General features: G+C 42.0%; 1 protein-coding gene across 1 annotated transcript in view; it reads right to left on the reverse strand.

The window, feature by feature from the left end:
* rnf145 (ring finger protein 145) overlaps nt 1-27,075 on the reverse strand; it is an 80,748-nt gene that overhangs the window by 9,650 nt on the left and 44,023 nt on the right. The window contains exons 4-8 of the mRNA XM_033029983.1: nt 15,193-15,428; nt 12,807-12,982; nt 12,131-12,271; nt 11,063-11,245; nt 1,567-1,714 (exon numbers count right to left, since the gene is read on the reverse strand). Coding sequence (XP_032885874.1) covers nt 1,567-1,714; nt 11,063-11,245; nt 12,131-12,271; nt 12,807-12,982; nt 15,193-15,428 — 884 coding nt within the window. The remainder of the gene's footprint in view (nt 1-1,566; nt 1,715-11,062; nt 11,246-12,130; nt 12,272-12,806; nt 12,983-15,192; nt 15,429-27,075) is intronic.

Genomic DNA, 27,075 nt, shown 5'->3' on the forward strand with positions numbered 1-27,075 from the left:
ACCGACATCAATCTGAAGAAGGGTCTCGACCCGAAACGTCGCCTATTCCTTCGCTCCATAGATGCTGCCTCACCCGCTGAGATTCTCCAGCTTTTTGGTCTACCTTCGATTTTTCCAGCATCTGTAGTTATTTCTTAAACATACTGCAGAAATGGCTGCAAGCCTTCAGAAATGCAGGTCTTTACCCATAGCTTTCAAGATCAGAGTGCTGACAACTCAAAAGATTGAGGTGCTGGAAACCTATTTTAATTCATGGGGCACTAACAGGAGCCCTAGTGAGACCACACCTGGAGTGCCCTAGTGAGACCACACCTGGAGTATTGTGTGCAGTTTTGGTCCCCTAATTTGAGGAAGGACATTCTTGCTATTGAGGGAGTGCAGCGTAGGTTTACAAGGTTTATTCCAGGGATGGTGGGACTGTCATATGCTGAGAGAATGGAGCAGCTGGGCTTGTACACTCTGGAATTTAGAAGGATGAGAGGGTATCTCATTGAAACATATAAGATTGTTAAGGGTTTGGACACGCTAGAGGCAGGAAACATGTTCTCGATGTTGGGGGAGTCCATAACCAGGGGCCACAGTTTAAGAATAAGGAGTAAGCCATTTAGAGTGGAGACGAGGAAATACTTTTTCTCACAGAGAGTGGTGAGCCTGTGGAATTCTCTGCCTCAGAGGACGGCGGAGGCGGGTTCTCTGGATGCTTTCAAGAGAGAGCTAGATCTGGCTCTTAAAAATAGTAGAGTCAGGGGATATGGGGAGAAGGCAAGAATGGGGTACTGATTGGGGATGGTCAGCCATGATCACATTGAATGGCGGTGCTGGCTCGGGGCCGAATGGCCTACTCCTGCACCTATTGTACTCAGAAAGTTGTTCTGTTGGAATAGGCTTCATTTGAATTGAGCTGGGACTAGTGTCTTCATTAAACAAATAACTGGAGCTGTTGATAAGGCTTTACACTAAGCATGGATTCTCATGAGGAAAAGTTTGAAGTTATAAAAAGTCTTCAGGATAGGTTATGGTGTAAGGTAGCAAAATGGGTAATGAAAACCAGATTATATAAGGTACAAAGGAGACAAAAAATATACCTGTAGCTTGCTCAGAGCAGGAATAAAATGGCAAAAAAACCCCAACAAAAATAAACCTGCTTATAGACAATAGACAATAGAGAATAGGTGCACGAGTAGGCCATTCGGCCCTTCGAGCCAGCACCGCCATTCAATGTGATCATGGCTGATCATCCACATGTTTATCTGATGATCATAGCCAAGATCCTAATGGCAAATGGTCTATTCTTGATACTGTTTATATTCTTATGAAAAGGGAGATTTTTTTTTTGGTGTGGGAAGGATGGGGCGAGGCAGGTTAGAAGCACCGAAGAAATGAGCATGTGCCTGTTTTCTATAGAAATCCTTGAATATATCAAAATGTCACTGGAAGCTTGTTAATACACTGTACCTTGCAGTATGACCATTAAACAATTTGAAAGGTCATATTTTATGAGGACATTGCAGTGCAATGATGCCAAAAAATCATAATGGGATTTCAAAATAGAAATCGATCCATTACCTGCAATGAAGTCAGAACACTGCTGGAGATGATGATAAGCAGCCAGAAGTCCATCTGGAAAAACTGAGAAATCATGTAGGCCATGTACGCTGGAAACACCAGCAAAAACAAACACAAACTGACCGCTCGAAAGTGTTTCCACAGACTCCTGAAAGAAAGCAAAAGATGACATAAACATGTGATATTAAATTTCCACGATAAATGAAAAATGCTTTACGCTTAATATAGCACCAGACATTTTGAGGATGAAGTCACAGATGTTTATTCTGTTCATGGCCTCAGTAATCCAGTTCCCAATCTATGACAACTCAAGTCCTATTTACACACTCTTGACAATTCTTTTCTTCATAGTAACTCGAAACTGGTCCCTCCCTGGTGATTACGTCTGAATACTGAAATGTAAATTTGATATGTGGTAAAGATCAATAATCTTCACTAACTTTGTGCCCATACCAAACAGACAATTTAATACCACAATTCTCAAAATGATTGAGGGGCATTGAGGGGGATCAAGTATAAGCATTCAGACGTCAGGCTGCAGTTTTGACTTTGACTCTGACATCGGGGGGGAGAGTGCAGTGGAGAGATAAGTTTTTTTGGCCTTCCATCACAGCAATGTGATGGATGTTTATGTAAACTGTGTTGTGTCTTGGGTCTATTTGTTTGTAATGTATGGCTGCAGAAACGTCATTTCGTTTGGACCTCAAGGGGTCCAATTGACAAATAAATTGTATCGTATCGTATCGTATCGTATCGTAGTTTTAAAGGACTTTGGTTAGACTGCATTTGGAGTATTGTGCGCCTTTCTGGTTGCCATGACAGGAGGACCGTGGAGGCTTTTGAGAGAGAGGGTGCAGAAGAGGTTTACCAGAATGCTGCCTGGATTAAAGGATATTAACAACAAAGGGAGGGTGGATAAAAATGAATGTTTTCTCTGGAATGGAGGTTGAGAGTAGTCCTGATAGAAGTATATAAAATTATGAGAGGCATGGATAGGAGAGACAGTCAGAACCTATTTACCTGGGTGGAAATGTCAGGCTCAAGGGCACTGCATTAATATGAGAGGAGGCAAGTTTAAAAGAGATGTGTGGGGAGAGTGGTGGGTGCGTGGACTATGCTGCCAGTGATGATGGTGGAAGAAGATATGATAGTGGCATTAAGAAAGCTTTTTAGATGGCATATGGATCTGCAGAGAATGGAGAGATATGGATCATGTGCAGGCAGAAGAGGTTAGTATAACTTGGCATCATGCTTGACATGGACATTGTATGTCAAAGGGTCTGTATCTGTGTTGTACTGTTCTCTGTGTATATGTTATGCATTTACTCTTAGTCAGAGGATAAGCAAGAGCAGGGGAAATTATTTGATCAACATACAATTTTAAAATTTGCTTTTTTTTAAACATTCACAGGTTTCAACATCTAATTACCAGTTTCTCCATTTTTATTTTTTTTAATTCATAATTTTTAACATTAATGTCATTAATGAAGTGGAAGGCATTTAAAATCTTATACAAACAAGCAGAGTGAACATGGTATAACGCAATTTTGTTTTTTTCCCTGAATATTAGTTTGTTGAGGATGTAATGAGCAAAGAGGATAAGAGAGAACCAACGGATGGAGCACATTTAGATTTGCAGACAAATATTGAAAAGATGCAACATAAACTGTTGGTCCAAGAATTATGACACGGAGGTACATTTTTAGCATGGATAGAGTGTTTGTTAAATAAATAGAATTTATACAGTCATTTTCATGGGGGTAAAATGTAACCAGAAGAAAGGCACAGGCCTCGAACATTTACAATCTACTTGTACTGCAGCAAAAGCCACCAGAGGACGGTGGGAAAACAAGTTATGATGAAGTCACAGAGAAATAACAATTGGTTCAGAGTGGGCAAAAATATGGCAGATGGAGTGCAATATAACTTTATTGCCTTCGGTAGGAAGAATTACAAATATTAATTTTATTAAAAGAGATTAAAAATTGGTATTGTGCATTGTTGTTGCAAGTCCTTTTATAAATCACTAAAATATTTGTTAAGCTCAGTTCTTAGGAATGCAAATGGAAGGTTGGACTTTGCTGCAAAAAATAAATAAATCCCAAGTATAGAGGTTTTGCTGCAACTGCAGAGGGCATTGGCAACATCACATCTGGTCTACCACAAACAATTTTAGACACTTAATTAAAAGATATACATATGTTGGAGGCAATCCAGAGAAGAGTCATAAGTTTCATTCCTAGAACACAGGAGCTGACTTATGAGGAAAAGCTGTAATCATGGGTGTTCAGGAGAATGAGAGGTGACCTTATTCAAACAAAAATTTCAGAGGGGTTTGACAAGGCAGATGCAGAAAGGATGTTTCCCACTATAGAAGGATCTAGAATAGGTGGGCTTAATTTAAGAAAGAGAATCATTCACAAAATAAATTAGGATATTTTTGTGAGTCTTTAGAATCTTCTACCATTTGATGCTATGAAGGCAGAGGTACTCAAAGTCATGACAGCCAGAATTTTGGTCTAAACAAGAGTCAAGGGTTATGGTACACAGGTTTGAAAACATAGGGAAGGCCAAGTTCACATCAACCATGATATGACTGAATGATAGAGCTGGTTCAAGGGGATATATAATTTACTTTGTCTCCCATTTCATATGGTTTTACAGTTTTGTTTTGGTGCTGCTTTGATTTCCAAAACGATACATTTATTTTGTGTACATAAAGATGGACTCATACTTAATCACTACATTTTGAACACAGGTCGAACTGAAAAGCAACTTGTGAACCAAAGGCTGCAAACAACCTTCACGTGCTTCAGTGGCAAATAGGATCACAGCCACTTCAATCTTTCAAGAATTAAGAAGGCAGTCACGAATTCCATCTTCCCCATCATGTTAGTGATGGAAGGTGACATCACCAGGGCCGTCAAGCAGCAGTTACCAACAGCATTTTATCGGACTGCATTACAGCATGTCTTGGGAACAGCTCCATCCAAGACAGCAATAAATTGCAGAGTGGTGGCCCAGATTAATACACATTCCTTGCATTGACTCCATCTACACTTCATGCTGTCTTGGCAAGGCAGCCAGCATAATCAAGGACCAATTTCATCCCGGTCACTCCTCCTCCTCCTCCACTCTCCCATCAGGTAAGAGGTACAGAAGTTTGAAAACACTTATCTCCAGATTCAGGGGTAATTTCCTCACAGGAAACAGGCAACTGAACAGTCCTCTCATTATGTGTGGTCCTGACCCATCTACCTCATTGGAGACCCTTAAACTATCTTAAATCAAACCATATTGGACTTCAATGTTATATCTTGCACTAAATGTTGTACCTTTATCTGTGCACTGTGGACAGCTTGAATGTCTTTTCTTTGACCAGAGAGCATGCAAACAAAACCTTTTCACTATACCTTGGTACACGTGACAATAATAAACTCAATTGAACTAATTCAAGTTTCACCATTGGGCTCAAAACATCTTAACATCACCTTCTATAGGAAATTCCTGCCAATGTACCAAAAGCCTTCTAGACCAATACTGATCCCTGAGGAACAACACTAATTACAAGCCTCCAGTCTGAAGAACGACCTTCTACCATAACCCTCTGCTTTTTCCCATGAAGCCAATTCTCTATCCAGTCAGACAAAAATGCTGGGGAAACTCAGCGGGTGAGGCAGCATCTATAGAGCAATCCAGATGCTGGATAGATGTCTATCCAGCATCTGCAGTTCCTTCTTAAACTCTATCCAGTCAGCTAGCTCTATCTGGGTCCCATACTATCTAACCGACGAGGGTCCCCATTCTCTCTCTTGTTGCCGTGTTTTCCTTCATATACTTGCATTTTATTTGGCTTTTCCTTACTAGTATCTGCCACAGTTATCTTCTGCCCTTTTTATCCTGCTGATATCCTTCTTAAGTATGCTCATACGTCATCAAAACTCCTCCAGGGATAAACTTAATCCCAGCTGCCGATACTTGTCCCATACCTCCTCCCTTTTCTTGACCAGAGATTCAATTGCTCTCATCAACCAAACTTCTTTACTCCCACGTCTTGCCGTTCGCTCCAACAGAAAGATGCCCACCTTAAATTCTTGTAATTACTCTTTTAAAAGCATCCCAGTCCAGACTTCCCTTTGCCCACAAACAACCTACTCTAATTTCTATTGAATTTAAGAGAGTTAGATAGAGCTCTAGGGGCTAGTGGAATCAAGGGATATGGGGAGAAGGCAGCCACGGGTTATTGATTAGGGACGATCAGCATTGATCACAATGAATGGCAGAGCTGGCTCGAAGGGCCGAATGGCCTCCTCCTGCACCTATTTTCAATGTCCATGTTTCTAATTAACTTTAGCAAGTTCCTGTCGAATATCAAAGTTGACCTTGCTCCAATTCAGAATTTTAATTTGTGGGCCTGCTGGGTCTTTATCCATAACTATTTTAATGTCAATAGAATAGTGGTCGCTGGTCCCAAAAGGCTTGCCCACAGACACTTGTCTTTCACAACTTACAAAGAGTAGATAAAGCTTTGCCCTCTCCCTTGTAGGGTCCTCTACATATTGACAGAGGATATTTTCCTAAACACATTAAATAAATTCTACCCCAACTACTTGTCACTATGCCAGTCCCACTCTACATTAGGAGAGTCAAAATCCCATACTATAACAACTTTTTATACTTGCAGCTGCCTCTAATCTCCATGCATATTTGTTCTATTTCCTGTTGATTATTTGGGGGTCTATTGTATGCTCCAAACAAGATGATCACCCCCTTTTTATTTCTCAGCTCCACCCATATATAACCTCATTGGATGAACTACCTCTGTCCCACATTTGATCCAGCCTCTAATTGCCTAAATCCTGCCTCCCCTAGCAATCTAGTTAAAAACCCAACTGTGCTGCACTTGCAAGCCTGCCTGCCAGGATATTTGCTCCGCTCCAGTTCAGATGGAACCCATCTCTTCAGTACAGGTCACCTCAGCCCAGGAAGAGTTATCAAAGGTCCAAAAAATCAAAACCCCTGCCCACTGCACCAACTCCTCGGCCACGAGTTCATTTGTACTAACTTCCTATTCCTACCCAGATGACCCGATGCAGCTTCAGTTCCCCGACGCGGCCTGCAAGGAGCTGAAACCAGGATACAGTCCCACAATTTCCTCATCGGGGACACCTGCAAATTCCCAGAATTCCTGCAGGAGGAAAACTGCACCATTCCACCTGCGTTCACTGCTGCACTAAAACTTAGAGGGAAAAAAAGCAAAAAAGAATCTTGCACAAGAAACACCAGACTGAATTTTTACCTTCTGTCCCCCTCTGCTCAGCCTCCTCGCCAAAGCCTCACACTTACCCTCAACACAGCACCACCTCCTCCAAGCAACCTCTCCCCCAACATGGCCGCTCCGCAACATCTTGCCTTCCTTTTATTAACCGCTCAATTTGACAATTTTGATCACTCAACCAATCTTTTGTTAAGGTTGTGACATCAAGCCTGTCTTTTGAAATCTCCCGCTACTGCTCCGACACAAAGACTCACTCAACCAATCCAACGACTGCCTTTCTCAAACAATGATCTGCAGATCAGTGGGATTTGTGAAGATTATAGCTGAAGCACCTCTACATTAAAACAATGGAATAAAATGTACTGATGAAGGCTCAATAACTTTTAAGTGTTATTTTTTCCCTAAGGTTTCAAGTAATTAAAACATTTAATCACAATTAATCATGTAATTAAAGATAATTGCAAGTTAATTGTGGTTTTAATTGAACAGTAAACCAACAACAGGATAGTAATCCCCTTGAATGGTCTAATGGGAAACATTTTGCCTCTAAATTTAAATGATCCAGAAAAAGCTGTTTTGGTTTTATAATCTCTACTGATGCAATTTAAAAGTTATCAAGAAGTTAAATCTGTCTATAGGCTTGAAGCTCCCTTTCTCTTTCTCTTGCATCTTTCCTCTTAAACACCCAATTTCATTTGCCTCGCCACTGGTAAATGCATGGCCGAGTGAGACTTACTGCTAAACCTATATAACAGATTTATATTGGCAGAGATATTCGAAGGGGGAAGGAGCATGGAGACAGAATAATGGAAGCAAGGAACCCATCTACACCACTCTGAGTCTGATCACTGCTCAAATCCCTACCTAGTCTGGGGACTGATAATCAACCAAAGTCAGTTTCAAGACAATACAAAGCTTGAGATTCAATTCTGCATTATATCTGGTGAGGCCGCAAACGATGAACATAACAAGTTACCTCTCAGTCTCAATGCCAGCAAAGCTGCAGCTAACCTGGTCCTATCCCAAGTCCATGTCATGTGAACACATCGCTATTCAAATTACTCTTAAGCTTCAGTAAAAAGAGCAAGATCTGAGTGCCATTTTACAGTTTCTTATTCTGGAAAAAGTTGAATCTTTGTTCATCTCCCCTTTCCACTGCAAGCTTTTACACGCACCTCCCCCCCCACCAACCTTTCTCCTTACCCCCTCTCTCAAAACTTGTTTGCCCAGCTATCCAATGGTGCTGACTCTTAGTGAACACTTAGTGTACCCCAGCGGTATGAACATTGACTTTTCCAATTTCAGGTAGTCCTTGCTTTCTCCCTCCTTCCCCAGCTCTCCCACAGCCCACTGTGTCCGCCTCTTCCTTTCTTCTTAACCCCCTCCACCCCCACTTCAGTCTGAAGGGTCTCGACCCGAAACGTCACCTATTCCTTCGCTCCATAGATGCTGCCTCACACGCTGAGTTTCTCCAGCATTTTTGTCTACCTTTGTACATTGATGTTGCTCTGTTTCTTCTACTGTCCTTATTATAATCATAATTATACTTTATTAGCCAAGTATGTTTTGCAACATAAGAGGAATTTGATTTGCCATACAGTCATACCAATAAAAAGCAACAAAACACACAAAATATATTTTAACATAAACATTCACCACAGTGACTCCTCCTCATTCCTCACTGTGGTGGAAGGCGAAAAAATATTCAATCTCTTCCCTTCTTTGTCCTCCCGCGGTCAGGGGCCTCGAGCCTTCTGTTGACGGGGCGATCTTGGCTCCCGTAGCCGGCTGTTGGGCCCTCCACATCGGGGCTGGTCGAACCTCTTGCAACTTTGGAGCTTCCCGACATCAGTCTCTACCCGAGACTGTGTGCTCCTCGATGTTGAAATCTGTAGGCCGCGGTTGGAGCATTGATCCCAGGCAAGGGATCACAGGCTCCGATGGTAAGTCCACGGCGCCATGTTGGGCTCAAAGTCAGTCTCGAGCAAGGCCACCAGCACCATGATGTTTGGCCGCAGAGCGACAGGAGGTATGATCCGGGGAAAAAAAAAAATCACAATTCCGGCAAGATAAGAGATTGAAATGTTTCCCCCGACACCCTCCCCCACATTAAACAAACCAGAGAACATTAACATACTTTTTAAAACACACAAAAAATAACAAAAAAGACAGACAGACCGTTGGCGAGGCTGCCATCGCTGATGGCGCCACCTGGTATTACTGTACAAATAAAAGAGTTTTAAGTAGTTAGGAGAACTGCACATTTAAATGGTGTTTTTTAATCATTTTAGATTAGTTTAGATACAATGTGGGAACACCGAGTCCATGCTGAACAGCGATCACCCTTATGGGCCTGTCCCACTTAGGCGACTCTTTAAGCGACTGCCAGGGACTAGTTTTAATGGAATTCACCTGCGACACATGGGGACAACCTACCACAACACCTACGACAGCAAAGATTGTCGCCATGCCGTCCCAAGGTATTGTGCGTGTTGTGGCCTTTACTGTTTATTGTGTAGTGTATGTTTACTGGCTGTTTTTCCGTTAGTACTGTACATATTAACCCCCTTATTCCATTATAGTGGACAATCAGTAATAAGGGATACCATCTCCCCCCTGTGTAGTCCATTATAGCAAGGGTTTACTGTACACATGCCTATTGCCTTGTTTTAGCTATGAACCCAGTAGAGTCGTCTCATCTCAAACCAAATTCCTCTTGGGGCGATTTTCATTTGTCTCTGTCTGATATAGTAAGATATCAGATAACCTATTCTTTTCCTAAATTGTAAATAGGACACCACAGATTTTCACTACTTTTTAAAAATTTATAATATCCATTTCCAGGTGCTCATATTTGTCCAACTATTACTTTTCCTCATGTTACTGTGAAGACTACATTTTATCATAACTTGTTAGTGTTTTTTTGAGTGTCCAACCTTTGTAATACTCTTACTATCCATTTTTGTGCATTGGGATGTCAAACAGATTGCTTGTTTAAATCACTGACATGCTCCACCTTCGAAGCGACAGCAGGCGTGAGGGGAGGGAGCCCCATGGTAACCGAGGGGAGTCACACTGAAACCCAAAGTGTTGGAGTAAATCTGTCGCATGAATCAGTCTGAGGAAGGGTCTTGATGACACCTATCCGTGTCCTCCAGAGATCCTGGCCCACTGAATAACTCCAGCACTTGGTGTCCTTATGGTGGGTGAAGAAGGGCTCACTGGTCTACCTTGCGAGTCGGGAGTAGCATTGGTACGAGCCAGGGATGGGTTAGCAGGTTATTCCATGCACATTCAGGTTACATTTTATATTTGAGGTACACAAAATTGCTGGGGAAACTCAGCGGGTGCAGCAGCATCTATGGAGCGAAGGAAATAGGCGACGTTTCGGGCCGAAACCCTTCTTCAGACTGATGGGGGGTGGAGAAAGAAGGAAAAGGGGAGGAGGAGGAGGAGCCCGAGGGCGGGCGGATGGGAGGGTGGGAGGAGACAGCTAGAGGGTTAAGGAAGGGGAGGAGACAGCAAGGGCTAGCAAAATTGGGAGAATTCAATGTTAATGCCATACGGACGCAAGGTCCCCAGACGGAATAAGAGGTGCTGTTCCTCCAATTTCCGCTGTTGCTCACTCTGGCAATGGAGGAGACCCAGGACAGAGAGGTCGGATTGGGAATGGGAGGGGGAGTTGAAGTGCTGAGCCACCGGGAGTTCAGGTAGGTTATTGCGGACTGAGCGGAGGTGTTCGGCGAAACGATCGCCCAACCTACGCTTGGTCTCCCCGATGTAAATTAGCTGACGATATTCCAGCATCTGCAGTTCCCTTTTGAATACATTTTATATTTGTTTGTTTTTAAGTTTCTGGCACTCCATGCCGCTTTAGAGACAAGGGAGGAGTGTCATTAGCAGGCCAAGGAAGTATTTTTGCTTAATTATCGCATGACCTCTGTTAGTCCAGAAAAATGGATAATCCAGAAAGGCTCTGAAACCGAGGATGCTGGAAAATCAGTGTTCAACCTGTAATATGAAATAGAAAGGGATGGCATAATATGAATGGAACTTTGCAACTTAAACATCAGTGCAATTAGATAGCAGAGTTATTACACTTTAAACAAGTGATAAATTATGAAGGGACAATAAATGCTTTTCAGAAAGCCAACATGTGCAATGGACCAAATCTGCCACCTCAATTTGCAAGGTACTTGAATTTTAAGTCTGTCTTACTTGTTTCTTGAAGCTCCAAGTGCTAGAACAATTGGATCAGCAATTTCCAACATTGACTGAAGAATGGAAGCTACCACAATAAAGAGGATGATGCTCAGCAGAAAGGCTCGATGCACAACCTGTAATTCAATCAGGCCAGTCTGTACAGCTAGGATCAGCAATGTGATACCTTCAGTCATCCCTCTGAAAAATTAAAAATTAAATCTCAGTATAAATTTAATACCTAATGTGCTTCTCGTTCTAACAACAGTTGATCATTTTTTGGAAGTTCAAAAGATTTGAGATGAAGCAAAAACGATTATTAGATATGTTACAAACATTGGAATTTCAAAAAAACGCTCTTAATTTTGCTTGATAATAATAATACGGTGAGACTTCCATCACTGTAAGCAATACTCATTGTCATAACTGGTTAAGCTGGATTTCCAATCTCAACTCTATGGCAAGGTTCTCAACGAGACCTTAGTTCTCAGTTTGCCCAAAGGAATAGTAAGAGGGCTTCCTTTAGGTCTAATAAATCCCCGGCTCAGCATCTAGATCTTCCAGCATTAATGCTCACAAACTGCTGTCGTTAGCATGCTGCTACCAGACTAGGCAAGGAGCATAACCAAAAGGACAGTGGTGAGGAATTCCAAAGCAAGTTTGGAAATTATGCACAGTCACTTGGAACTTGTTTGATTTGTCAATCTGGTTCTTCCCCCATGTACATTATGTATTGCAGGCATGCCGCAATTTTTTAAAAATCATGTGCTGAGAACATGATTGACTTGGAGACAAACAGTTTCAGAAGCAACTGACTCTTATTGTAAAGATCCTTATAAGCTACCTCAGTGCTAAATTTCTTTTTTGCACTCCAGAAATTTCCTGGTGCATCTGTCTTTCAGCAAGTGATTCTGTTCTTAGAAGTTTTAAGAAACTTCTTCTAATCATGTCTTATTGTTTGTGTTGATGTTACAAAAGTTAGAAAATCTCATCAGTACTTCTATAAGGTTTTCCAAACAGTTAAAAGTAAAAAAATGTTTTAAAGCATATAACCTATTCACAGAACTTCCATGTACTTGATCTCACCTGTGCATTAGATTGTCATTCATGAAAGCACCATAACCTTGAAGGTAGAATTTGCAAAGTGTGAGGACACCCAGAGTAATGAAGGAGATTGTGAACATGAGGCCCAGCAAAGAATAAGGAGTGCTGCAACATTCTGCAATACTGCAACAAAAACATTAGTTATTGAATGGCATTGAAAAGTTGCGACCTTTAATAATTCTGTCATTAACACAAAACACGGTCTAGTACGGTTTGTTCCAAAGTATTTACTTCTCTAGCAATGAACCTTTCTAGTACTTCACACTGGTTACGTGATAAATTTGTCTTAACAATTTTTAACTTGCATGCTGACCTCCCAACATTATTTCAAAAACATACGAGAAGGAAGAGACCAGGAGTCACAACAGTTAACAGTTGCTAAATTGCTATTCACAAAATAGTTTATATTAATAAATTAAAATAATTTACCTTACTTAGATGTTCTCTGCAAACACTAGGCAAACTTGATTTTTTTTAAATACAAAAGCTTTTCCTATTAACTGCAGTGTGTAGAACACATTTTGAATACTGTACTAATTCTATATTGGTAATAATCTTCATCTTGCCCTAAAGAACTGACATTACACTCCGGCAACATTAATTAAAATCAACGAGGCTAAACTATAAAATGGTTTTTCAAGTATAAAGAAAATCATACCTTGTAAGGAAGAGGAAGAGTAGTCTCTCACGAGATGTAGGGTGATCACGTGTACTGAAGTAAGAGTAGATCTGAAGGGCAAACAGGACTAGCCAGAAAACCATGAAGAGCACAGGGACAACCAATTGATTCCACAGAGACATTCCTAATGCCAACAGGCCATAAACTTCTACCACCTGTGTGCAAGAAAGAGATGAGAAAATAACAAGTGAAATTAGATCATAGAGAATTTATTACCATATCACAGACATTCATGCTGGCTTTAGGCACAAGTCACGCATGACAAAAGGACACAAAGTGCTGGAGAAACTGAGCTGGTCAGGCAGTATCGCTAGAGAACAATCTGAAGAAAGGTCTCAACCCAAAACATCACCGATCCATGTTCTCCAGAGATACTGTCTGACTTGCTGAGTTATGTCAGTACTTTGTGTCCTTTTGTTTATTAAGCAGCATCTGCCGTTCTTTGTTTCTATTCAAGCATTTGCATTCAACATTAATTCATGCTCCATTAAGAAATATACCACAATTACATTTTAATGATAATAATTTCAAATAAATCTTAGTATTCCACTCAACTCAGTCATTTTGTTAAATTTACAAAAATCGTGAACAAACACAACATCATGTAACCAATAAAAGGCAAAGTTTGCACCTAATCAATTTGTATGGTACAAGGACAGAATGGAACATTTAAGTGTCGTTGCTCATGTAAAACTGAATGCTTGAGAGTTTTGGATTGAAAAATATTATGGCAGAAGTAGACAAAAACTCATTTGTTTCTTCAACATGGATGCCAACAGAGAAATTGAATTTTTTTTGTTCCACTGAAGTAAAGAAAAATTGCAATTTTAGGGAAGAGAAAAGAGTGACAGAAACACCTCTCAAAACTAAGTAATCAAATATCTAAAGAATAACAAATGTAAAAAACCCAGGCAATTGTCACATTTTAAACCAATTGAAAACCCACTATCAGAATACAATTTCATGCAGTAGGCTCAAAATCTAACATCCAAAAAGTTGCTTGAGGATGTAATGTTTGCAGTTTTAAATATTTTTCCTTAAGATTCAGTTCCAAACATTTTGCATGAAATTGTAAGCCTCTGGAGTTATGGCGCTGCGAGTTCAATTGAATATCTGTGATTGTGATGAATGATTATTTAAACAATAAATCCACTTAATGATTAAGGTAAAGAGGAACAAAAATGGGGCAAGTTAGAGTCCTATTAAATAGAGAAAAAGAAAATTCCAAATTGAGACTAAGAAAAAAAACTAAAATGATAGAAACCTCAAGAAAAATGTATTGCATGCGTGAATAAAACTGTTCCCTTTGTGAGTCAATGTGGTTCTCATAACTCAGAAAAATCATTGTAAGGCACAATGAAATTCCATTTTTCTTTCTCCACAAATGGAATAGCTCTTTAGTTCATGAGGAGGATAATATTGCCATTCATTTGGCATTTTCATGAGTGCAGCAGTGGGTGCTAATCAAACAGAACATCTCCCCTTGTCACAGGCTGCTTGATGATATACCCACTTATAAAACCGACTGCATCAAATTTAACATTCTTTTCCAACGATTCCTGGACCAATGCATTATTACATCCCACTCACCATTCCCACACTGTTATTGAATAATTTAAAGATCCATATATATATATATTTTAATGTCTTGGAAATAGCAAGCTACAGTATTTCAAAGGGGGCAGATATTGTTTTAAAAAGTAACAAAGATCTGGTCAAGCTTCTCCCAATCAAGAAAGAAGTAATGTTTTTGAACTAAATTTGCCAGTTATGATGCTTCAGAGGACTCCCAACCTCAAATTGCAAAACAATGTGCTGAGAACCACAAAAACAGCCACAGTGGTACATTGTGGCAAGTAAATGAAAAAACATCTGACATCTATGTCTATTTAACATCTGAAATTTTAATCACACTGCACTAAGACAAGCAGAAATGTGGTGAATTTTGGCAAGAACTGAGCCATCTATAAATAAAGACAGATGTCATCAGAACAAGTCTGATTTGTCATGAGGCCACAAGTCAAGAAATTTACCAAAGAAACAACCATCAAGATTGAAACTCAGTTTAGATTTCGCACTCTGGACAGATAAGTGGACTCCAGTGAGAGGACAGAATAAAAATCTCTCCTGTTAACACAGAAGCATAAATGTGCACCTGCAACAATCAGCGTAGGTCTTCTATCAGCTGACAGTGGAAACACATAGAACGGTGCAGAAAATGTAACTTGTTTGAAGTGAGGCGGGGGGAGGGGGGGAAACGGGACGACTGACAATTTTATGGAAGGGGAGAAACAGGTAGCGTGGTATACAGAATTTTAAAACTCTATGTCTTGAATAATCAATTAAACTACAGAATTCCACTCACCTGCACCAGCTCCCTATATGCCGATTTGGCGAGCTTGTATGGAACCAGCAGGTTTGAGGCCAGGAAATAAAGCACCTCCAGACCGGTGAATATCATGGCAAATCTGTTGATAATAATGAGCATTTCCACAGGAACCATGCAGAACCGTGCCAGTAAGGGAAGAAGGTGGGCAGAAAATAGCCAGATCTGTTTCGTCTTCATCACAAAGGAGCACAGCGTACACACCACCAGTTGCCCTGTAATAAACATAAAACAAATGCAATTTGAACTGATCCACTCAAAAGGATTACCATATTTCCCGGCAAAGGAGACACCATTTTTTACCCAAACGTACGGCACAAAAACTTTCCTGCGTCTTGGAGGCCGAAGGTTAGGTTGTTAGCCAAGAAAGATAGACTTGGTTATCCCTCAGTACAGCAACATCAAGAACAATGTTGCTGTACTGAGGGGTAGCCAAGTCTATCCCTCATTGTTGGTAGCTGATGGGAAGCGGCTGTAAAAGGACAGCGCCGCTGGGGGGGGGGAAGAAATCCTTTCACATCCTTTCAACGCTCCTGCCCGGATCAGCACGGGCAGGAGCGTTGAGAAGGAGGGGGTCGGTGATCATGCCAGCAACTCACTCACCGCTGCCGCGGCGCTCCGGGCGCGGAGCCGCCGCATTGTGGCCGGGGAGGGAAGTAACTCGGGTGGCTGCGAGCGGCCGCCGGGACCGGAAAGCGGAACCGGCCCCCGCCTCAGCGCCTTCTGCCAGCCCGGGTATGCTGCCGGTCCCAACGGCTGCTCCCGTTTTGGCACTACTGATCCTTATGTATGAATTTCCTAGTCAGCGCTCCCTTTTTCCCACCATCTCTCCACCTGCCGTCATCCTCCACTCCCCACCCATTCAGTCATTCAGAATGGAGGCGATCTGGAAGCCTTGGGCAAATTGTATTGTCACTTATATTTTTATTTTTTATTTCATGTTCAAGTTTACATTTATTGTCACTGCACCAATTGGTACAGCGAGATTTGGGTTACCATACAGCCACACAAAAAAGAACACAACACACGATAGAATTTACCATGAACATCCCCACACAGCGGAATCAGCCTTTCCCACTGTGAGGGAAGGCAACAAAGTTCAGTCATCTTCCTTTCTCTTTGTTCCTCCGTGGTCGGGGCCTCGAGCCCTCCTCAGTCGGCGCTACGGTGGCCCGATGTTCAGGCCCTCTCGCCGGAATGATCGAAACTCCAACGTCGGAACGGAAGAACATTCTCAGCGGCTTGGAGTTTCCGAATCGGTCACTTCTTACTGGAGACCGCGGCTCCCGAAGTCTACAGGCCGAGCTGGGAGGAGATTCAACACTGGTGGCCCTCGGCAAAGGGATCCCAGGACTCTGCGATGTTAAAGTCAGCGCCGCCCGTGGCTGGAAGCTCCGCAGACCACAGCTCCACGGTGTTAAAGTCGGCAGTCCCAACACTCCACACGGCGATCCCGGTAAGGCATCGCCCGCTCAGCGATGGTACTTCAGTGCTGGGCCGCTGCTGAAGTTGAAGCTCAGGCCGGTCACGGCAGGAAAGGCCGCGCCAATCCAGATGGTAGGCCGTGAGGAGGTGGCGAAGTTGCGGCTCGGCGGAATGACTCATCCTCGACCAGGTAGTGACTAAGAACAAGTTTCCCCCTTCCCCCCCATCCCCCACACACGAAGACTAAGAGACCTCCAAAACAAAACGTTTAGACAGACTAAAAATAAAATGGATGGAAGGACGAACAGCTGCAGGCGAGGCTGCCATACTTCTCTATTTTTTAGTGCTTGAGAAATTCTATGTCCAGCCAGCCTTTTTTTCAAAATAAACACTTCCCCATATGGTTATTCTTCATGAACAAGTTCAATGAACGAGGGCAAATTGCAATATCCTTTCCTCAAAACCACACAGAGCTTGAGGAGTAACTAGAGCTATCATAAGAGAATTCTTGTCCATGTCCAAAATCCATTGATGTATCATAAGCAAACGTAAATGAAAGATTCAAAAAGGGCTTAAGATCATCCAATATATTCCAGAAAATTTTAACATTTGTGCATTAATGTTAAACTAAGGGCAAGTGTTTTGTAATATTTGGGATAAAATGTTTGAAATAGTACAATAGTGAAAAGAGTAATAAGATTACACACCGACGAACAATTAATACAGAAATTTTATATTTAGAACGGACGTTAATATATGAAAATTAGTTGTTTCAAAGACCCAACTCAAAAGCTCACATTACATCATTGCATTATATACTCTGAACATGGTCTTCACTATCAATCCAGTCCTAACTGACAGATCTAACACAGGATAATGCACAATGACTGAAGTTTTCAACCACGCTAAACCAATCATTACATTCCCATGTACATCAGAACAGAGGCCAACTACTTCAGCTTAAGATGAGAATTGAAACTGCTGCATCTTTGTAAGGAATGGCTGCAGATTCGATTGCGCTTGAGACTTTTACTTCAAAGAAAATGTGAAGTAACATGTCATATGAATAATCAAGCTGATCCATGGAAACTTCTCATAAAACTGTTCTTGTAAAGAGAAAATGGCATGTGATGTACAACAGATGGGAGACCCACTGCAACCATTACTCCCGAGTTCCATAAACTGCACTTGGTCAGATTTTCAATAATCCTTAATGACCTTTCCAAGACAGTAATACAGCAAAATGAAGGGCACGGTTATTCAAATCTTTCATCTATTGCAATGTGGTGGGCGGGGAAACAGACAACTGGATGCAAGAATGATACTTTCAAGCATTTACTACCAAGAATCATGCAATAGTATTAAACAGGCATTAAACAGGTATTAAAATAGGCATTATGCAATAGTAAACAAATAGTACGCAGATGACCGTGTAAAAAATTCGTGGATTATAGCTTAAAGGGCCTGTCCACTTGGCGATTTTTTCGGCGACTGCCGGTGTCTTATCAGTGTCGCTAAAAGATTTTGAACATTTCAAAATAATTAATCTGTTACCCGAATTACTACCAACAAACAAGAACATTTTCCAAATTTGCAACATAGCAGAAAGAACAGTACAGCACAAGAACAATTCCTTCTGCCCACAATGTCCATGCTGAACACAATGCCAGATTAAACTAATCTCCTCTGCCTGCATACGAGCAATATTCCTCCAATCTCTGCATATCTATGTGCCTATCTGAAGGCAGGTACTTTTAGATAGGCAGTATCTGCCTTCACCACCAGCCTTGGTAGCCCTTTTTGGCCACCCATCGCTCTGTGTAAAGAAAATTTGCCACACACATCTCCTTTAGACTTTGCTACTCTCACTTTACAGCTGTGCCCTCTACTCTTTGACATTTATCATCTGGGAAAAAAGGTTCTGAATGTCCCCATTCTATGGCTCTCATAATTTTAGACACTTCTATCAGAGGTCTCACCTTAGCTTCTGATGCTCCAGAGACAATAATGTTTGTCCACCCCCTCCCCTTATAGCTAATACCCTCCTATGCAGGCAGCATTTGTGTAAACTTCTTGTGCACCCTCTCCAAAGCCTCCACATCCTTCCTGAAATGGGGCGACCAAAAGTATACGCAATACGTCAAATGTGGTCTAACCACATCCTCTAAAGCTGCAACAATACACCCTGACTCATACCGACAATGCCACGACCAATGAAGTTCTAATTCTTAGAATCAATGCCTTGGCCAATGAAGCCAAGCCTTCTTTACTGTTCTACTTGTATTGCCATTTTCAGGGAGCTATGGACTTAGACCCCATGATCTCTGAACCATGATCACATTGCTGGCTTGAAGGCCTACTCCTGCACCTATTGTCTATTGTCTATTGTCTTGTACATAAATGATGTTAAAGGTCTTGCCATTAACTATTTACTCAAGTCAAGTCAAGTCAAGTTTATTCGTCACATACACATACGAGATGTGCAGTGAAATGAAAAGTGGCAATGCTCGCGGACTTTGTGTAAAAAGACAAACAAACAAACAAACAAACAAACTACAAACAGAATGGAACAGAGATGAGAAAAACATTTTTCACACAGTGGTGAATCTCTGGAATTCTCTGCCACAGAAGGTAGTTGAGGCCAGTTCATTGGCTATATTTAAGAGGGAGTTAGATGTGGACCTTGTGGCTAAAGGGATCAGGGGGTATGGGGAGAAGGCTACTGAGTTGGATGATCAGCCATGATCATATTGAATGGCGGTGCAGGCTCGAAGGGCAGAATGGCCTACTCCTGCACCTATTTTCTACGTTTCTATGAATCATATATTCTTTGACATATTAAATATTGTGGACGGAAGGAAAAAGGGAAAAAAACAGCAATTTAAAAAAAAGCAGTAGAGTGGTACAGTAAAGTTAGTCCCTGGTGAGATAAGAGTTTACAGTCCTAATGGCCTCTGGGAAGAAACTCCTTCTCAACCTCTCCGTTCTCACAGCATGGCAACAAAGGCGTTTGCCTGATCGTAGCAGCTGGAACAGTCCGTTGCAGGGGTGGAAGGGGTCTCCAGATTGTAATATTTCCGGACAAGATGCTTTCCACAGCCGCTGAGTAGAAGCATTGGAGGATCCTCGGAGACACTCTGAATTTCCTCAATTGCCTGAGGTGGTAAAGGCGCTGCCTTGCCTTACTCGCGAATGCTGCAGCATGTGATGTCCATGTCATATCCTCAGAGATGTGGACACCCAGGTATTTAAAACAGCTCACCCTATCCACAGTATCCCCGTTTATCCTCAATGGTGTGTACGTCCTCAGATGATGTGCCCTCCTAAAGTCCACGATCAGCTCCTTAGTTTTTTTGATGTTCAAGAGGAGGCTGTAGTCCTGACAACAGAGTGCCAGATCAGCCACCTCCTCCCGGTAGGCCTTCTCATTGTTGTCTGAGATCAGGCCCACCACCACAGTGTCATCAGCAAACTTGATTATTGAGTTGGAGCTGAACCTAGCCACACAGTCATGTGTGTACAGGGAGTAACGCAACCCTGGGGCAATCCTGTGCTCAGGGTGAGGGACTTCGATGTATTCCCTCCCATCTTGCCTACCTGGGGCCTGGCGGTGAGAAAGTCCAGGGCCCAGGCACACAGGGGGGTGTTGAGCCCTAATTCCAGTAGTTTCTCGGCCAGTCTGGTGGGGACTATCGTGTTGAAGGCTGAACTGAAGTCTATGAACAGCATCCTCACGTAGCCCCCCCTTCTGGCTGTCAAGATGAGAGAGAGCGGTGTGCAAAACCTGGGAGACTGCATTGTCCGTGGATCTGTTCGGACGGTACGCAAACTGTAACGGGTCCATGTTGCGAGGGAGGAAGGCGTAGATGTGTTTCTTCACCAGCCTCTCAAAGCATTTCATGACTACCGAGGTGAGGGCCACCGGACGGTAGTCATTCAGACAGGCTGGGGAGGCATTTTTTGGTACCGGTACAATGATGGATTTTTTGAAGCAGGCAGGGACCACGGACTTGTCCAGGCCAAAATATCACCCTGTCTTCTGAGTAAACCAGTTCTGAATCTAAACAAACAATTAACCAAGCAGATAGTTCAAAAGACACAATGTTTTGAATATATGACGTTTAAACCATGTACGATATGATAGAACTTTATTCATCCCCGGAGGGAAATTGGTCTGCCAACAGTCACAACACACAAGGTACACGAAAACTTGAAATTAAAAGTGAAAACAAAAAGAAAAAGAAAAGCGACTGTCGGCTGGCTGCCGTGTGCACAGCGCCTTAACCGGAACGAACGGACAAACAATCATAATAAACGCAGGCTTATCCCCTGGGCAGAGGATTCTAAAACTAGAGAATATGCTTACTTGTACTTACCACTTCGGCGATTTTGAAAAACCGGCGACTTGAAATGCGACAGACAGAGACACACACAGGCACACAGGCAGACACACGCACTCGCACAACTTCATTCACCAGCCCGTTATGCAGGCGGGGACAGGGCAAGCGGGGGGAGCTCTGTATGAGTGAAATTCACACGGTGCAAAGCCAATGTGATACAGACACACACCGCGATGAACAGGAAGGTTGGCGCTGTAATTAAGACGGTGAAAGCACAGTGTACGGGAAGGGTCATGCAAGTCCTTTAAAATGGGGGGGGAGGGGTGGGAGAAGGAGTGGAGACAACTTAAGAAGTCAGAGATACACGGCTGTGAAGCTTGGCGGACATTGACATTACCGGTTCCTTGGTTGTGAAATCTACTGCTTACGTTTTTTTCCCCCCCAATGAAATTCACCGGTCAGCACCCATTACAACCTACGAGAACCTTTGACCACCTGGCAACCCACTAGGACCTCCTGGCCATGGGCGGAAATCCTGGGGGGGGGGGGGGGGTACCAGGGGACACACGTTCTCCCCATGCTTTGAGAGGTGGAGGACAATCCCCCCCATGTTTTCTAATCCGTTCTTTATCAGATGCTTTCTAAGGGCTGAATCAGCACGTTCGCGGGGTCTTAAAATCAAAATGAAAGGCCCCGCGAAACGGCTGATTTAAGCCCCATGATTTGGGGCGGACGAGGCTGCTGTTGCTGGAGTTCGGAGTCGGTCACCAACCAGGCAGCTCCCGATGTTACCGTCCACAGGGGCCACGGCCGAAGCCTCGCGTGCGTGTGTGTGTGTGTGTGTGTGTGTGTGTGTGTGTGTGTGTGTGTGTGTGTGTGTGTGCGCGCCCGCCAAGAAAGCATGTACCCCCCCCCCCCCCCCCCGTGTTTTGATAGCGATTTCCGTGCCTGCTCCTGGCGACCCACCTAGTCGGCACGAGAATTCTCGCTGCTCTCCATGGTGGCTTCATTCTGGTCCCCGCTAATTTTTCAACATGTTGAAAAACATGTTGAAAAATTCACAGCGACCATAATGAGGCCGCGACTAGTTCCCAGAATGCGGGAACTCATCACGACCATGAAGGCAACCACCCGCGAACATGTGGCGACTGCATAGTCTCCTGCAGTCGCCTAAAAATCGCCTAAGTGGGACAGGTCTATTATTTACTCCAACAGCACAAATATCACATTCTCATCTTGCTTTCAACATTATCAAGATAGACGATACCATTTCTTGTTCTTTATTCATTAATATACACATCTTATAGTATGGATTTGTTTGGCATGTCCATTGTATTTCTTCTTTCTAACTAAATTAGTCACTTTCACAGCATGTAATCCATTCTCAATCTTTGATCTTTTTTACCTGAACTGTCCAAAGTAGAGCTGTCTGCTCTATTGTCTCTGTCCAGTTGGTTTAGATTATAATCTTCATTGCCATACTGGTTCCAATTTTGTTTGGATTATGTTTCAAAATATCTCCCAATTCCCAGGGATTCTGAACTTCTCTCTCAAGTCTTACTATTGTTAAAAAAAGAATGATCAAGAAATGCTTGAAGTTCTACCCTTGCCCTTGAGCTTCAGCTGCTTGCAATGCGCAAGACGAGAAATAATTAAAGGCTTTATACACATGGAAGCTAAAATGTTTGAAGCAGCCAAGTTGTTCCGTAAACTATAGTTCTAACAAGCAGATCTCTGGGGAAATCTAATTCTCAAGTCAAATTTACATTTGTATTTTTGTTAAATGAATACAAGAGATCCCTGGTGAAATAACTAAGCCACCGAGATGACAATGATTTGTATTCTAATCCTGGGTTAGCTGATCTCAGCTGTAAAAGGTATTACAGTTCACATCAGCATCAGCATGGAAAAATCAGTTTTAAATTATGTTCGTTCAGTCACAAACTAGATAAACAGAGTATGTATGTTTCAGGTTTAGCCATAATTGGACATGTAAAGCCATGGCATTCAAATCATTGTTAAAATACTGAAACATTCATCATTTCTATCAATGCAAGGTACTAGAAGCAACCAACATTTATGTAACTATAATTCAACAAAGACTTTAAAAGTTTTGAAAGAGGACAGAAGGAGTAAAACCCAAGAAATAGACAGTCACTGTGGGGAAAGAACAACATGACACATTCAATGTTTAAAAGAGAAGATATTTTTTTCAAATTCATCTTGTACACGGATTCAATGAGTACAGATGCACCTCGGAAGGGTGAGCAAAAATTACCAATTTCTCTTAGGGGAAAATAAATCAGGGATAAACATTGAAGTTGATTAGTAGCAGGGCTGGAGGAAAGTTGGACAGAATAGCAAAATCTGGAACATTGTGGACATTTTCAGGGGTTTTAAAATCTATTTGGCTGAACACTTGAAAAGTCATAACCCACAAGACTAGGAATCAGGCTAACTGGAAATCCACCTTTGGCCCCATGAACACATATGCCAAATGACCCCTTCCCGTGCTAATTTTTGCTTCTGGAAACCCAGAGCACAGATATTGATTTATTTTCATAACGTTACTGTATTTCCCATTTATGGATGTTAGGAATACAAATGAAGGCATGTGTTTTTGTTTGTTTTTTGACCCTCACATATGGTAATCATCGCTAAATCAAAATCAGAATCAATTCATTTGGGATGAAGCCCCTAGGACCAAGAAATGACATGTGTACGTTGATAGGGGTTGATATAAAATAGAGTCGTGGGAGATGAACAGTCTAAGCACCAGCATTAGCTCTCCACCCATTTAAATGTTAGATACTTTTTAGTTTGCAATATCAAATATTTGACTCCAGAGATTTACAATATTTAGTACCAACCCTACGACAGCCACCTGTCAAGTGACAGCATGAAAGCATCACATCTGGTTTCACTACTTTATAGTACACCTAAAATTTCACACAAATGTTCAGATAATGCTTTGTCTACAGACCCCATAGTACAAACAAGATAACTGAAAATTTGCTTTGCAATACAAGAGAGCAGTCAAAACACATGTGCACATTATTCAGTAGAATTAAATGACAAAGGAGTCATGCAGTATTGAAACAGGCCATTTGGCCCATCACGTCAAACAATGGGCAACCATCCGTTAATCTCATCGCTAGCACGGTCTGTGTCAATGCTAAGGTGATTTAGGTGCTCACCAGACAATTCTAAAATGCTATCAACGGCTCTCCTTCTACCTGTCTGGCATTACATTTCAGATACTCACCACTCTCTGGGTAAAAAAAGGTTCCCCTCGAATGCCATCTAAATAATTTAGGTCTTAACCTAAATCTATGTCCTTGAGTTATACTCACTTTAAATATGTAGAAACATTTCCTCATGTCTACTTTATCTGTATTCCTAATAAATATTACGTATCCTAATCGTGTTCCCTCTTGATCGCCTCCTCGAAGAGGAATGGACCTCGTCTACTTTTAACTGAAAATCCAATCCCAAGGAATATCCTGATTAAGGAATAATAGATTGCAGATGCTGGAATCTGGAGCAAAAATTAGCTTCTAGAGGAACCCGGCAGATCAGGCAGCATCTGTGTCGGAGAGAACTGCGGATGCTGGTTTAAATCGAAGATTTAAAAATCTGAAAAAGGGTCTCGACCTGAAACGTCACCCATTCCTTCGCTCCAGAGATGCTACCTGTCCCGCTGAGTTACTCCAGCATTTTGTGTCTACCAGGCAGCATCTGTGTCGAAAAAACGAGTAGTGAACATATTGTGTCGAGACCCTTCAACTTTGTGAATTTCCACTGCACTCTCTCCAGCACTACCACATTTTCCCTATGGTATGGTGACCAGAAACGCACACAATACTCCAGCTGCGGTCTGACCGGAGTTCTATCTAGTTGGAGCACAACCTCCCTTGCATTCGATGCCCCAACTAATGCAGGCCAGCATAAATTAATATTTAATTAGAAAGAAGGGCAGTATTGGTAACATGACTCATGGATTGGTAATTAGGGACATGTACACATGCCAAAGAAGCAGTGCAACCACACAAGGTTATTTGTGATCAGGAATTGAAAGTAATGTTTTGGAATGTGACTGCTTAATACCAACCATTATGTATTCTGCTGATCAAGCATAGTTAGTATTAAAGCTCTATTTTCACTTCTGCAACAATAAATTCTAAATCCCCGCTACAACTCAACCATTAATTGCAGTCACTGCATTTTATGAAGATGACGATTTAACATGAATAATGGAGCTAAAATCTTCAACCTCGTTCAGAATTATTTGTAATTGTTTATTTCTTTACCATTTCACATACCTTTCAAGACTTCCCAACACACTTCAGACAATGAAGTGCAGTCAATGGTCTTCTGTCGGAAACACGGTGTTTGATTTACTGCAATATGGTACTTTGCTTACTTGTTCATTGAGTTTCAAATGAGCCATTAAACAATTGCTTTGTGTGTTTCTTCATAAGTTATGTTCGGCTTTGGACAAAATGTTTTCCCCTTATTCCAATGTGAAATACAGACGCCGTATAATTTCATCATGCAAGACAAATCAGCATGATAGAATTGCTAGCAAGGTAGATGGATCTACAACAAAAACGAGGGGTTTACAAAATACAAGGTAATGGGAGGTGCTCTTCTACAACCATAATTGACGAACAAGAAAAATACTGCGATATTTAATATGGGAGTGTTTTATCCTGACATTCACACTAAAAACAAATTTGTTAATGTGGGGTTTATAGGTTAAGTTGCTTTTCCCAGTTAAACATTTAAAATCATATAATTATATGCTGGAAATTAACCAAGATTGAAAAAAATGTGAAAATAAAAACAAAATGCTGGAAATAGCAGGTCAGGCTGCATCAATGGAATGAGGAAGAGAGCAAACGTTTCAGGTTCAAGACCCTTATCAGACAAAGGCCCCAAAATGTTAATACATCTCTTCTCACGGATGCGGCCTGACCTGCACAGTACATAGAGCAACTCAGCGGGGCAGGAAGCATCTCTGGAGTTATCTTGCCTATTGCAGACCAATAAAGTTTGGTTAATAACTTTGCTGAACTTTGCTGAAGATGGCACATTTGAGAAAATAAAATTTGAACGGAAAGGATGTGTCATGTCGTGGCAAATCACCAACTACACTGGCTCCCTGGAAAAGTTTTTAAAAATTTGTGTTTTGTAGACAAATGACTGAATGTTAATAGCTAAATATTTTTTTTAAAACTGAGGAAAAGTACTGCTTGGAAATGTAGCAAAGGTGGTGATTGAATTTTTGCATCTCTTTTATGTGGTGAAAGATAGTTAATTTGGAGTCCTGCAGATTTATTAAGACAGAAGTTTTTGTAGGAGTTAACAATGCAGCCAATGAGGCACCCATAAATACCAATAAGAGTGGACCCTTTGACGCCCAATTCTGTTGCTGATGATACATACATCCGAAGCAGTGAACAATAAGCATGAAGCATGGGAGGTTCAGACAATGCTGCCACAGTGACTGGGCAGTCAGAACCGAGACTGAAGCTCGTGAACAGCTGTTAAAGTGAGATATTGAATCTAGTTAGTTAATTCACAAAAAATACATCCAACACAAGGTGACCGAGTAATGCTTGTACACAATAACAATCCACTGAATGGTGATGAAGTGCTTTGAGAGGTTGATCATGGAGCAAATCAACTCCTACCTCGACAAAAACCTGGACCCACTGCAGTTCGCGTACCGCCACAACAGATCAATGGTGGATGCGATCTCGCTGGCCCTCCACTTCGCACTGGACCACTTGGACAACAAAAACTCATATGTCAGGCTGTTATTCATTGATTACAGCTCGGCATTTAACACAATCATCCCCTCCAAACTGGTTACCAAACTCGCAGAACTGGGTCTCTGCGCATCCCTCTGCAACTGGATTCTCGACTTCCTCGTCCACAGACCACAGTCTGTTCGTATTGGTGGAAATGTGTCAGCCTCGATAACAATCAGCACGGGAACACCTCAAGGCTGCGTGCTCAGCCCCCTGCTGTACTCACTCTATACCCATGACTACGTAGCGAACCACAGTGCGAACTCCATCATCAAGTTCGC

Source organism: Amblyraja radiata, chromosome 11, assembly GCF_010909765.2.
Source record: "Amblyraja radiata isolate CabotCenter1 chromosome 11, sAmbRad1.1.pri, whole genome shotgun sequence".
NCBI classification, from domain to species: Eukaryota; Metazoa; Chordata; class Chondrichthyes; order Rajiformes; family Rajidae; genus Amblyraja; species Amblyraja radiata.